This window comes from Cricetulus griseus, chromosome 7 (assembly GCF_003668045.3).
Source record: "Cricetulus griseus strain 17A/GY chromosome 7, alternate assembly CriGri-PICRH-1.0, whole genome shotgun sequence".
NCBI lineage: Eukaryota > Metazoa > Chordata > Mammalia > Rodentia > Cricetidae > Cricetulus > Cricetulus griseus.
The window spans coordinates 123,070,765-123,084,381 of NC_048600.1; the positions used below are offsets into that span (position 1 = coordinate 123,070,765).

The 13,617-nt window shown below is 33.4% G+C and overlaps 1 protein-coding gene across 4 annotated transcripts in view; it reads right to left on the bottom strand.

Annotated features, from left to right (window-relative positions):
• Positions 1-13,617, bottom strand: part of Abca5 (ATP binding cassette subfamily A member 5) — a 64,002-nt gene that overhangs the window by 20,259 nt on the left and 30,126 nt on the right. For 3 of the 4 annotated variants that reach the window (XM_027425793.2, XM_027425790.2, XM_027425789.2), the window contains exons 13-23: positions 13,332-13,507; positions 12,665-12,784; positions 11,294-11,432; positions 10,013-10,103; positions 9,701-9,840; positions 8,764-8,883; positions 7,059-7,263; positions 4,421-4,590; positions 2,283-2,410; positions 1,746-1,883; positions 241-354 (exon numbers count right to left, since the gene is read on the bottom strand). In XM_027425793.2, the coding sequence (XP_027281594.1) occupies positions 241-354; positions 1,746-1,883; positions 2,283-2,410; positions 4,421-4,590; positions 7,059-7,263; positions 8,764-8,883; positions 9,701-9,840; positions 10,013-10,103; positions 11,294-11,432; positions 12,665-12,784; positions 13,332-13,507 (1,541 nt within the window). The remainder of the gene's footprint in view (positions 1-240; positions 355-1,745; positions 1,884-2,282; positions 2,411-4,420; positions 4,591-7,058; positions 7,264-8,763; positions 8,884-9,700; positions 9,841-10,012; positions 10,104-11,293; positions 11,433-12,664; positions 12,785-13,331; positions 13,508-13,617) is intronic. The other variant, XM_027425792.2, reaches the window with a different exon arrangement.

Genomic DNA, 13,617 nt, shown 5'->3' on the forward strand with positions numbered 1-13,617 from the left:
TCTGCAAGGAAAGCAAATGCTCTTAACTGCTGCGGCATCTCTCCAACCCCTATTTACTTTTTTTAACTAACTTAAAAAACATTTTTTTTAACGTTTACTTGTTTGTGACCATGTGGAATAGCAGAGGGATTTGGAGGAATCAATTCTTTCCTTCCACCAAGTGGATTCCAGGGATCAAAATCAGGTCCTCAGGTTTGAAAGAACCTGATACCTGCAATTTTTTGTCTGACCTATTATTACCTTATGATTCTCTGCATTTTCCATGGCAAAGTAAGGTGGCATTGCAGTAACGATGATTCCAAGCAAAGCTGCTTGAAAATATAGCTCAACTTTAAAAACTATGTCAGTAATTTCCTGAAAGGCAAACACAATAGAAAATGAATCTAAGAATGACTTTACAATACCCTGGAATATCCTGAAAGAGCATTAATATCTTTAAAGAAAGACATTAAGATATCTACCACAGGGTATGGATGAGTAACAGGCTTATTAACAAGACATGCTGGTCTGCCAACTCTGCCACTAATTAGTATGTGTAATAAACAATTATCATATCCACCAGTGGCCAGATGCAATGATAAGAAGTACCTAAGAATAATATTTGGTACTTTTCATTGACTGTGTGAATACTATCATGACTGTGATAAATAGCATCTTGATCCCTTCTTTTTTCCCTTGGGAAAAGCTATATTCAAGCTTATCTTCCTAAAGAATCAAGAACATCTCCCAGACAAGGGTAACTAGCTCCTATAGCTCCGCATCCCTTGTTACCCTAAGGAGTCAGTTAACTTTCCCGGGAAGTCCAGTAAGTAGCTGACATCAAAACACAGACTACCTGACTCTCAGGTTGCTTTTGGTGTTATTCGCTAGCCTCAACAAGCCCATTTCTCTATCCTTGTTCATCCTGATCTTTGTGTCAGAGACCAAACCCAGTACCTTGCACCTGCTAGATTCTGGATAAATCCTGGACTCATCTCTACCCTTTTTATGTAAGACGATACACTCATGAAACAGGAAAAGTACTCTGCATTAGAACAGAATCCATATGTCTAACAAGTGCCCTGGCCCACTTTTCCATCAGATGATGTAGAAATAGTGCATCACTGTCTTGTTGTCCCTGGCCTTCAACATTTTGTTACAGTAGTGGTTTGAAAGAAAATGCCTCCCAAATGGAGAGGCACTATTAGTAGGTGTGACCTTGTTGGAGTAGGTGTGGTCTTGTTGGAGGAAGGGTATCACTGTAGGAGCTTTGAAGTCTCTTTTCTCAAGCTTCATTCAGTGTGACAGTTAATTGACTTCCTGCTGGCTTCTGGTCAAGATGTAACCAATTCTGTGTCTGCCTGCACACTGCCATGCTCCCCATCTTGATGATAATGGACTGAACCTCTGAAACTATAAGCCACCACCTCAATTAAATGTTTTCTTTGTTAAGACTTGCTGTGGTCATGGTGTCTCTTCACAGAAATAAAAAAGCCTAAGATATCGACTTAAAGCAAAAATAGTTGCCTGTGTGACTTTTTCAATATCTCAATAACTAGATTCCAAACACACCCCCAAAAAATATTAAACAATGTTCATTTCTTTTCTACAATTATTATATCAGTGTTTCAAAAACCTATCAGAATCAAATAGAGCTGTTCTGGATTTGAAGGCAACTAAACCTGGAGACTCCTAAATTCTCCACCTCAACTTTTAACTTACAGAGATTTCCACAAATGAATTGATTTTTGTGCATGTTTGCTTACTTGAATGAATGGGGTACTCCAGATCTGGATAGCCTCAGTCACATTTAAATGATAAAGATAGTAGTTACTAATGATGTTCATCATTACTGGTAGAGAATAAACCATAGTACTGTTGAAAACAGCAGTAAAAACATAGTCCTACAATTTAAAGAAAAGAGTTATTACATTCTTTATATAAATATACTAATATCACTAAGGACCAACTTTTTTGTGAAATAACCTTATTTAGATTAATTAAATCTTAGTAGATACTGTGAAAAAACTGTTTCAACAAGGGATAGGAAAAGACAGGTAAGATAACCTGGCTTGAAATATGTAGATTTTTAAGCAAAAATATAATAAGAAAATGAAATTTAAAAATGTTACTGGTCACTTACCAGGGTGTAAAAGCATCACAAACAAAACCAATTATTTTTAATTATTTATAAAAATAGACTCTAATTCATGACTAAAGGAGTAAGTTCAGCGAATTAATTTAAAGTAGTCATTTTAGTAGATTATAACTTTTAAATGAGTACACATGTATAATACTCTTACCTTTTCTGAATGCACCACATTTAAAGCTGCACTATGGGGAGCAGCGGATACATAGTCACTGTCATTAAACATTGTCACCATTATGTTCTGGTGTGTGAAAAAGTTAATAAGATCACTGATATCTGAGTCTGGTATCAGAAAATAAGAATATCAAAGAATCAGTTACAGTAAGAAACATTATAGACTTTTAATAACATTAGGAGATAGTGTTCTTTCAAGGAGAGCTTTTATCTTCAGTCTAAATATTGGTAAGAGCACTGGCTCTGTAGCCAGAAGGCCAACATTCAAACCACTTCCACTACACATCCTTCAAGCAAGTTACAATGTATACTAGATTTAGATTCCTCTGTCAAGAAAAAAAAAAAAGTATAACTACTCTATAGTAGTGGTTGTGAAAAGTAAATGATGGAATACATATGCAAGGCCTTGAGCAGAACCTGCTAATTGTGTAAATTTTATCTGCTGCCTACAGAAAGATTAATAACAGTAAAAGGTTAACATTAAATTTGAATAAAGTATGAAAATAATCTATTTGGTAATTTTAATTGTGCCAAAGTAGCCAAGCACGAAAATCAGTCTTCTACCAACATTCTTAAATGACCCATCACCAAACAAAAAAAAAGGAAAAAAATGACTGAATCCTGTCCGTGTTTAAATGTATAGCATTATGTCTAGTGAGTGGAGCAACCCTGCTCTACCACCACAAAAGCCAGGAACCAAAACAGAACAATGTGACTTAACAAAGAAACCCAAATTTCACAAAATCAAACATTCTCAGTAACTGAACAGAATGACAGGGTAGATTGAGCGCCAGTCATGAATGTCATGTGATACAAAATTCTCTCCTGATCTCTTAACTACCAGAGTGGAGATATAAACAGGAAAATAGCTATCCTGCAAGTGACATAACCATGTAATTTATGCTCTCAAAGAAGAGTAAGAAAATATTGTGTGTGTGTGTGTGTGTACATGTGTTTGTGTATATTGTATATACAAGTCACACATGCATACACACATATATACAAGTATATGTATGGATATATATACATATATATGTAGGTACATATGTATATGTATATACACACATACACACACACACAAGCTTCAATTTGTACCAGCAATAAATGCATAGATCCAAAAGCAAGAAACAATACTATGAGAAATAATGGAAGAAACAAACACTGAAAATACTAGAATTTCTACAGTGCATCAAAAATTAAAGAACAGAAAGATTTTTAATACATATATAATTTTTAGATATGCACAAAAAATCAAAAATGTGAGATTTCACAAAGTATTGTATTCTAACTATATATAATACATACTAAAACTAAAGACAAGATTTCTAAATGAAAAGGGTATACTGTAAAATTATTTTCTAACTAGAGAGATTTTTCCATGCTAAAGGTATCTTTTTCAGAAAATATTAAAATTATGTATCATAATTAGCACCTTTTTTAACAATAATGACTTCAAAGTAATATAGTTTCCGCAAGTCTTCAGACTACAAGCTATTTATGTAATAGATGTTATAAGAAAGTTGATCATAAGTAAATGAAATTCTTTACTAATTTCTAATATTTTCAAAATATAGAATCCTAATTTAAAATTAGCTGAAGTCCATAAAAATATGCAAAAAACTTTTTGTCAATTATATAATAAGAACAAAAACAGTAAATACAAAATTTTCAACTGTAAACAAGATATTCAGATATAGATATTTATATGCAAGTAAGCCTTACTTTTTACTTATAACTAATTCTTCAAGTAGTTCTTGACAAATGTTTATATCTCAATGAATATGTGTAAATACTATATATTATAATTCTTGCTAAAGAAAATTTTACAGCCTCAAGTTTATTAAGCTCATCATGAGATTTGAGATGAAACATGCCCATAACACCTTACTACTACTGTTTTTTTAAAAGAAGTTAATCACTAAAAGCAGTATAAATTAGAATATTTTAAAAACTGCCAATTATACTTAAATCAAAACTTTATTTCTGATATTATTCAGTATCACTAAGAATAATATTTAAATTTTACAATGATAGCTCATGTTCGCTTTATTCTGAACTCATCAACCCTTCACCCCATCCCCAACCAACACACATTCACAGACCTTCACACACTCTCACCAGTAGAATTTTGAAGCAGCAGGCTTGTTTTATATTTATGAGGTTTATCCCCAGGTCTTAGGAAATACAAGTCAGGAACAAGTTTGATAGGAACCACAGCATTTTTAAAAGAATGATGTACCAAAAACATAAAAATCTGAACTGCAAAAAATATTAAAAGCAGAAGCAACCTGCAAGAAAAAAATAATATAGTTTAAGATACATCAGCATACAAATCTATCAAAGATCTTCCTTCATATTAGTATAAATTTGAAACTCATACAAATATAAAACAAAAAACAACCAAACAAGATGAACAAAAAACAAAGAAAAATAAAAACTTCCTAAAAATCTATTACAAAAACTGACCTGATACCAATATTGGAGAAAGAGATAAATGAAATATCAAAATTAAAGAGTATTAAATTTGGAGTAAAGAGAAGAAGTTTTAAAAGTATGTATGGATAAGATTCCCTCCTAAATTACAGATATATAAACATAAAATTGTTAAAGAACTAAGTATTATCATAAATGTTTATGTTTCTATATTTCTGAAGGAACTGTTTCTTGCTCAGACTCTATTCTAGACATTTACTTTTCATAACATTTACTTTTCACTAACAAAAAATATTGAAAGTACAGGGAAGAAAATTAAAATACAGTGAAAAAAGTCTGCAATTTAAAATCTTCATCCTTATCACAATTTAATTACATTAACTGCTACTGTTCCACTTAGATAATGTCAAACTATATTATATAAGATGCATATTATCCCATATATATCTGCACATTACTGTATTGTACCATGAACATATAGTACTGCAAAGGGACATTGTAGTATCATAGAGAGATAGTTACTTGCCTATAAAGTATCTACATATTATATAATGCATTCCAGTAGCTAGAGCTTACAACATCACACTTAATTTAATAATTTACAACTTCCAGTTACACTTCTTGTATTTTTAAGAACCATTTCTGCTGAGCAGAGTAATGCACTCATATAATCCCAGTCCTTGGGGAGCTGAAGCAGGGGGACTGAGAATTGGAAAGCAGCCTGTGTTAGAAGCTCTAGCTCAAAAAAACAAATAAACAAAACAAAATCATTACATTATTTTAAATATTCTGAAATCGGCATCTCTCAGAACATGCTGCATTTAAGTCTAAATCTGTAAGTTAGTAGATGTTTTAAGAAAGAAAAAAATCGCGACTGAAGAATATATGTAAACCAGGTTAATATTTTACATTACAAAATCGTGAAAAAAATTCCATGGTGTTCTTACATGTCAACTATTCTTTGGAAGAATATCAGAAGAAATAGTTCCTAGTATATTTTACCATATAATATTTTTTGTCTTTAACTCAATGTCTGAGTTCCCTCAGACATTATGAATTGATAATCCTTAATCTGATGATACCTGAAGACAGGAACTCTGGAAATCAATGCAAATTAGGTAAGACCCTTATAATGTGACTAGTACCCTTATAAAAGTGATACCAGCAAATGCATGATAGTGTGGTGCTGGCTTGCATTTTCTTTCCAAACACAAAAAGAAATCACTAAAGCATGCAATTAAATGGTATCTTTCTTCAAGGAAAGAAAAGAGCCTTTACCATGGGTATCTCCGACTCCAACCTCCAGAAATATCCAGTTCATGGTTATTTTATTACAGCAATCTGAATTAAGTCACTGTTATTGTTTTCCAGAGAATATATTATTATAATGATGGTCAGCTAAGTAAATTAAAACATTCTGACTTAAATAAAGTTTTTTCAGAACAACTGATATAGAAACAAATCAGATACTTGACTAGCATTTAATACTAAATAAACTTGGTAAAAACCTCAAATAACTCCAATATATTTCAGACATTTGATGTCATGAATGCTCTTATTAAGATTTGTTTCTATTTATTTCAATTATTTTTGCTCTAGCAAGATATACATATGGTACATTAAAGCAGGAAATATAATTTTCCATAAATCATTCTCAGACTGGGGGAAAAGGGTATTAACTGAGAGAGAATAAAATTATGTACAGAATTTTTAAAATCCTAGGTCTACTAGATAAATAGTTTTCTTTATGTTTCAGCTTTCTTCATCTGATTCACAGGATTAAAACTTAACTTTCTTGCTATTTACTAAAAACAATTATAAAAATTAATGAATGGAAAAATTATGACAATATATAAATGGAAAATAAAAATTTAATGACAATAACTCAAAAATTAAACATGAGAACTTGTCACTTCATATTTTTAAAGATGAGACAATAAATATGTGTTTAGAAAAAAAGTACAAAGGTCAGCATGGTGGTAAACACCTTTAATCCCAGCATTTAGGAGAGAGAGGCAGGTGGATTTCTGTTAGGTGGAGGCCAGTTTCGTCTACATAGTGAGTTCCATACCAGCCAGTGCTACACAGTGAGACTGTCTCAATCAATCAATCAATCAATCAATCAATCAATCAATCAATCAATCTTAATGAAAAGTATAACAGTTACTTGATAAAATTACTGTACCTTTTGATACTATGAAACTGTCATTTTAATCTTTCAAAACTACAAAGCTGTAAATGTCATTATTTAAAAGTTCACACAGCAAATCCAATTTGCAACCTGAAAAAGACAAGTTTTCAGAAGAATGATAATTATACTTACACTGAGCGCACTGACTTGCTTTCTCGTTTCAATGTGAGGAAATGAAACTTGGCTATTGTAGACATTTGCTGTTTCCAAAGGCTCATGGTGCTCACTTGAGAAGCTTTTGTTTCAGAAAGAATCAGTAAACTCTGTTCCATTTCATCAAAAGATTTTGAGTCCATTTCTTCCTCCACTGACTGCTGTGTAAATACACTATAATCTACTTGCCAATAAAATAAACAAACAAAAATTTTGGGATATGTTTGGAATAGGAAGATTAAAAACTAAGACATGCCAATTTTCCAGAGCGAATCTGGAAGTGATGTGGAACACAAATGGAACTCTTGCAGGCTTTGTCAACATCTATTAAAGTTGAACATGTGCTAAATTTCAGTCATGAAATTTTCAGCTCCAATTTTCACCTTACAGTAGATAGCCCCAGCTCTGCTCTTTGCCATAACACCTAAGATGCTCTTGGCAAGGTCACTACTGTCTTCCTCACTACCAAGTCCCCCATTATCCTGTTTCCAAACTCTATTTGCTTTACTCTCTATGCTATCTGACAATTCAATGCCCACTTTCTCTTTCCCCCAAAACAGCTTTGTCTGCAATTTTACTTCTCTGATCTTTAGTGAAGGAAGAAAATTCTGTCAGCCCTGCTTTTGCTCCCTGGCTACTCACCATCAGGGGTTGCCCCTCTACACCTTCCTATTCTCCCTATCCTGTGTTCTTCCCTATTTCCATAGAACAGTGTCTCTGTGACCTCAAAATGTCCATCTCTAACCCTCAAAGCTTCACTTAGCTTCAGATACATCTCAAACAGTGAAAACAATAATGCATTCTATCTTTACATAACCCAATTCCTCTACCCTCAGCAAGCGGCAATCCCACATCAGGTTCTCAGACCAAAAACTTGAGATTGATTCTTGATTCCCCCTAATACTCCTCTGCAAATCATTATTGCTTAGACCAATACAACTCAAATCCATTCCTTGCAGATTTTCTTGCCAGCCTAATTCAAACTGAAATTGACATACAAGTTTCCTCACTGTTCTGCTCTTCTTTCACACCAAAGTTATCATTTAATAACTGGAAACATTTATTTCAGTGCTGGACACAAAACTCAGAATCTTCGAGGTGCCAGACAAGGGCTCTATAACAGAGCTACCTTCCCACCCAAGAATATATTCATTAAAACACAAACAAGGAATTACTAAGTTTTTCCTTTGCTCTAAACCCTTTGACATTGACTAAAAAATTGAAGGAAGCTCTTCTCAGATGTTCAAGAAGCAAAACTGGACCTGGCCTTTGGGCTACTCTGACATCAATGTCTATTATTTTCTTTATGGTTCCTGCCATGGTGACCTGCATTTTCATACCTCAAAGACATCTAATTAATGTCTCTAGACCTGAGAAGTAGAAATTTTCTTTATCTGGTATATTCTGTCCTAGAATGTTTACATGTCTGGATTTTTCTGGCAACTGACATCTCAGTTCAAACATCTTCTCAATAATGTCCTCCCTGACAAGAAAACCTTCCAAGAATATCATATCATTTCCGTCATAATTTGTATCACTATTAGCAAATACTTCAGCTACTTACTTACTTCTGTCCTTAGATCCACAAAGCAACACAAACTTGATATGCTTGCATAGCTTATTTGCTTATATAATTGTTTATCTTGTCCAGTTTATTGGCTGATATTTTTAGCTCTGTTTTTACCTGCTTGGTCGATTTCTGCTTCAACTTCTAGCTTTAAGAACACATCTTCCAGTGTTGTCATGGAAACACCATAAGAAATAACACCCAGATTTGAATGAATGTCTAAAGCAGAAAACAAACCTAAAAGAAAGGAAAAAAAAAGAGGTCCCATGGTACAGAACTCAAGTTGTATAGAGGGCAGGAGATACGTCTCAGCAGTTAAAAGCAAATATGCTTGTACAGAGGACCCAAGTTCAGTTCCTTGCACCAATGTTGGGGTAGCTCACAACTGCCTCTAACTCCAGGCTCATGGGAATCTGATGCCTCTAAGAAGCCTCCACAGGCACCTGCAAATGCCCTCCCCCGCCCCACCACACACACAAATAATCTAAAATAAAATTAAAAGAAATTGACCCACAATACCATTCAAAAATAATACAAATTTGTATAAAATACATTCAAAAATGGATATAAGCCAGGCATAGTTGTTCATATCATAGTTGTTCATATCTATGATCTCAGCATTCTACAGGATGAGGCAAGAGGACTGCCATGAAACTAAGATCACCTGGTACTACATGGCAAGTTCCATGCCAGCCTGGACAACAGTGTAAGATCTTGTCTCAAAAAAAAAAGGAGGCAGAAAGAGAAAAAAATTAAAATATGTTTTAAATTTACTTGGCATAGTGGTACTCAAACATTTTGGTCTCAGGATACTTTTAACATTATTATAAATTCCAAAGAATACCAAAGAAACTTATGGATATTTATGGAAAAATATCCATTGGAACTTTAGCATGTTATAAAATAAAATTAATAAATATTTTACACCACTGAAATGAATAAAATGTTAATTCTAAATTAAAATAATTTACATTATATCTTATTCTGAAATTAGAAATTATTTGAAAATACATAAGAGTTTTGTTAGAGTCAACTAAGAAAATGAAAAACATACCTGAAAATTTGTCCATGTCTTTGAAAGGCAAGCTATATACAAGCTGTTGGTCATTCTGTTGCAGTAAGGTAGCTGCAGGTATGTGCTGCCTAACCAGTGAAGAGAGTGATTCTGTGGCACAGTATCTGTCAATATACATGCTAGAGAAAGCCAAAATCATAATTTTGTGATTATTCCATAAGCAACTAAAAGTAAATTCTGAATGTTTTAAATAGTATCACTAAACACACGGCACAATAGAGGAAGACTTAAAAATAGTAACAGTCAAGCACAAATACAAATAGAATAAAGTCACAGAAGAACAAGTGTTACCTCAGGCGGTAGCCGATTCCCCATTTACTTTTTAGGAAAATTGAAGAACCAACACATTTCAGCATTCCTTGTGATATGACAGCTTTCCTATCTACAAAATGGAATTCATATTTCAATTGCTAAGTTAATAATAGCACACATCCAAGTATTATATCATTAATCATCACAACAATTTTATAAGGAAGACACTACAATATTATCACCTGTTTTTTCAGATTAGAATACTGAGAGAAGACAAAGAGACATTGTTTAGACATGTTTCACAGAGCTACTAACATAAGACTCAAGAGTGCATACTCTACATAGCTTAGACTCTTCCTAAAGGAACTTATGATACAGGAGTTTTCATGATTCCTGTATAACCAGATGTACAATAAAAAAAAAAGGAAACATAATAACAAGAATAAAAACGTTAGGTCATTGGATTCTTTTCACTTGAGATACTGCTGAAGACATGAGTGAACTTCTCCATTTATTATACTAAAGCAGCAGCTAGAAAAAGAAATTATATTAGTTGAAACTCTCAAACCTTTGTTCTAGATGTTAAAAACCAATACTAACTTAAACCTGGACTATATATGTGTATACACACACATACACACACACACACAAAAAAAAAAAAAAAACTGCACATAAATAGTTAACAGGCCAGTGAAGCCTGCTTTAGAATGATCTGTTTACAAGGCTTGCCCTTGACTACCATCTGGGAATCTGGATGGGGGATTCCTAATAGTGTCAAAAATTCTACACACACATGCCCACACACACACAAAATACAGTTTATGCTGAATACTTGTTTTCCTTTAGGGAGTCTAGAATTGTTCTGTGTTAGGAAGAGTAGCTCTATGAACAGTACCCACAGGAATCATGGACACTGAGCCTTTAATAAACTAGAAGACAATATTTCATAAATATGGTTAGTAAATTATGGAGAAATCAAGGGACTCTGTGAATCATGTACCTGGCTTCCTCTGAATTGTGTCTTATTGTGATTTAGCTCTTTGCTAAATTTGCTTCACAGACTTTTGCTATAATGAATTAATATATAATGAGTATGATAATACGGAAAATCTTATGTGAGTTCTTTTGAGAACTCACTGAAACAGAAGATGATTTAGGAAACACTAAACACAGAAATATATAATTTTTAATTTTTAAAAATCTTTTTGTTTAGAATGTACACCATTAGATAATTATTTATTCCTCGGGATTTAGCATTTCCATATTTATCTCCCTTCAGGCTTGTGACCTTGTCATTTAAACGTAAAGCAAAAATCTCACCAGCAAGAATGTCAGCTTCATCCATAAAATGAGTACTGAATAGTGTCACTCTGTTAGCTTTCCTGTACTTTAAAAGATTCCAAACAATGTGACGAGAGCAGGGGTCCATTCCTGCTGTTGGTTCATCTAGCAGTAGTATCTGAGTGAACATGGGTATAAAAAAGCAAAAAAGCAAATATTTAAAATTTATATGGATATGAGAAAATTTCTCTTTCAAGTTAATATTTTTCACCCCAAAATAGGTTTTTTACTCTTATATAAAGTTTGTATAAAGTTTGCCAGGTGTTGGTGGCACACACCTTTAATCCCAACACTCGGGAGGCAGAGGCAGGAGAATCTCTGTGAGTTCGAGGCCAGCCTGGTCTACAGAGCAAGTGCTAGGACAGGCTCCAAAGCCATACAGAGAAATCCTGTCTCGAAGACAAAAAACAAAGCAAAACAAGTTTGTATAAATGTTTAGAATTGTAAGTGAATATTTTCCTTGGTTACTTATATATAAGACACTGGTATAACACTCGGACAAAGTAGCAAATATGAAGTATATTGCTGTATGTAATTGAATCTGTATATACAGCAATTGATTATCTTCTAAATAATTTAGAAGATGTTCTGTATCATTTCAAGGGAAGCATTTTGGGGTGGGGAACATTTTCTTTCTATTTTTTTGAGGGGAACTTTTTATTAAGAGAGACTCTTACTATGTAGCTTAGACTGGACTTGAACTCATCATCTTTCTGATACAGTTTCTTGAGTGCTGGATTACGGGCATGGCCACCTTGTTTGGCTTCAAGTTGTTTTTAATTTTAAAAACATGATAGTGGGTGCTAGCAGAAAGCCCAGGTAATAAAAATTCGGAGTCCACCCTGATCCCATGCTACAGTAGAAAGGAGGAACATGGCAGGATAGTGGTTTCCATAGGCTCTCTGTTGTAAGCACACACATGAGTTTTTTAACTATGTGCAAGGCAAAGTTGCTTCTCTTTCTATGGGCTAGAGAACATCATAGAACAAACACATGTAGTATCAGTGCACCCAGATAGTGGCTAACTTAATTATCCCTTTATTTTTTGTTCTAACTTTTTAAAAATTGTATTTACCATTTTATACCTATGAGCATTTTGCAAAATGAATGTACATCTGTGAACTGTATGAATGAGGTGCCCCAGAGGCCAGAAAAGTGTATCAGCTCCTCCTGGAACTGGACTGAGAAACAGCTGCAAGTTGCTATGTGGATGCTGGGAATTAAACACGGGTCCCCTGGAAGACCAGCCAGTGTTATTAACCACTGAGCCTTATCTCTAACCCCATAACCTTCTTTTCTATCTAATAAAATTTAAAATTATCTCATCAGTGAAATTAACATTGTATTTACCTTTGGATTCCCAAGAACTGCAATTCCTAAAGATAGCTTTCTTTTTTGGCCACCACTTAATTTTTTTGCTTGGTTATCTTTGATGGCTTGCATGTCCAAATCCAGCAAAACCTTTTGCACCTGTGTGAACAATGTTATTTTAACAATCACCTCCTTAACATAATCATCAAAATTAGTTTTTATGTATCTTAAATTTTAAAGTATCATTTTAAGCATCATTTAAGCAGTATAATTGTAAAGCTAATTTTAAAATCAACTTTAAAATCTTAGGATGTGCTTAATTTTTACAAATATCATACACAATTCTTAAAATAATAAGTAACAAGGTTCTTGGGGAAGTCTGTTTCAATTTTGTGTCTTGCTGGGTAATGGGGAAGGAAAAGAGATGAGTCTGAGGCTCTGTGTGTACTGAGGCAAGGGAGAAGAGGAGTGAAGGCAGAGCGGATGAGAGGAAGAGGGGGAAAAGTAAGCACCCTCCAGAAGAAAAATGAGTTATTCACATGTGCTAAGGTGTGTACTCCTAATCCATACAATTCTTCATATTTTCTGTTTACTAATCCAGATAGGTTTTATATGTTTAGATTTTCAAGCATACTTATTATACAATTGTTACAAAGTATATTAATTTATAGAAAATACACTGATGGTTTATATATGGATAACATACTTCTTGTATTATATTGTTGGCTGGAATTCCTTTGATTGAAGCCAAAATTGATAAATTTTCTTCTACTGTCAAAACATCAAAGTTTATATCTAACTGTGGACAAATGCCAATCATTTTTCTTGCTTCAAACATCTCATCTATTTCAGAGACTCTGTGTCCATATATAGAAGCAAACCCTAAAAGCAAAATATTTATATTTACATTAAAGACATTGAGTGTTAAAAATGCATGTTTTGATGTACCTAATAGCTTACTCATTTTGTTACAACATATACCCAAAGCAAGA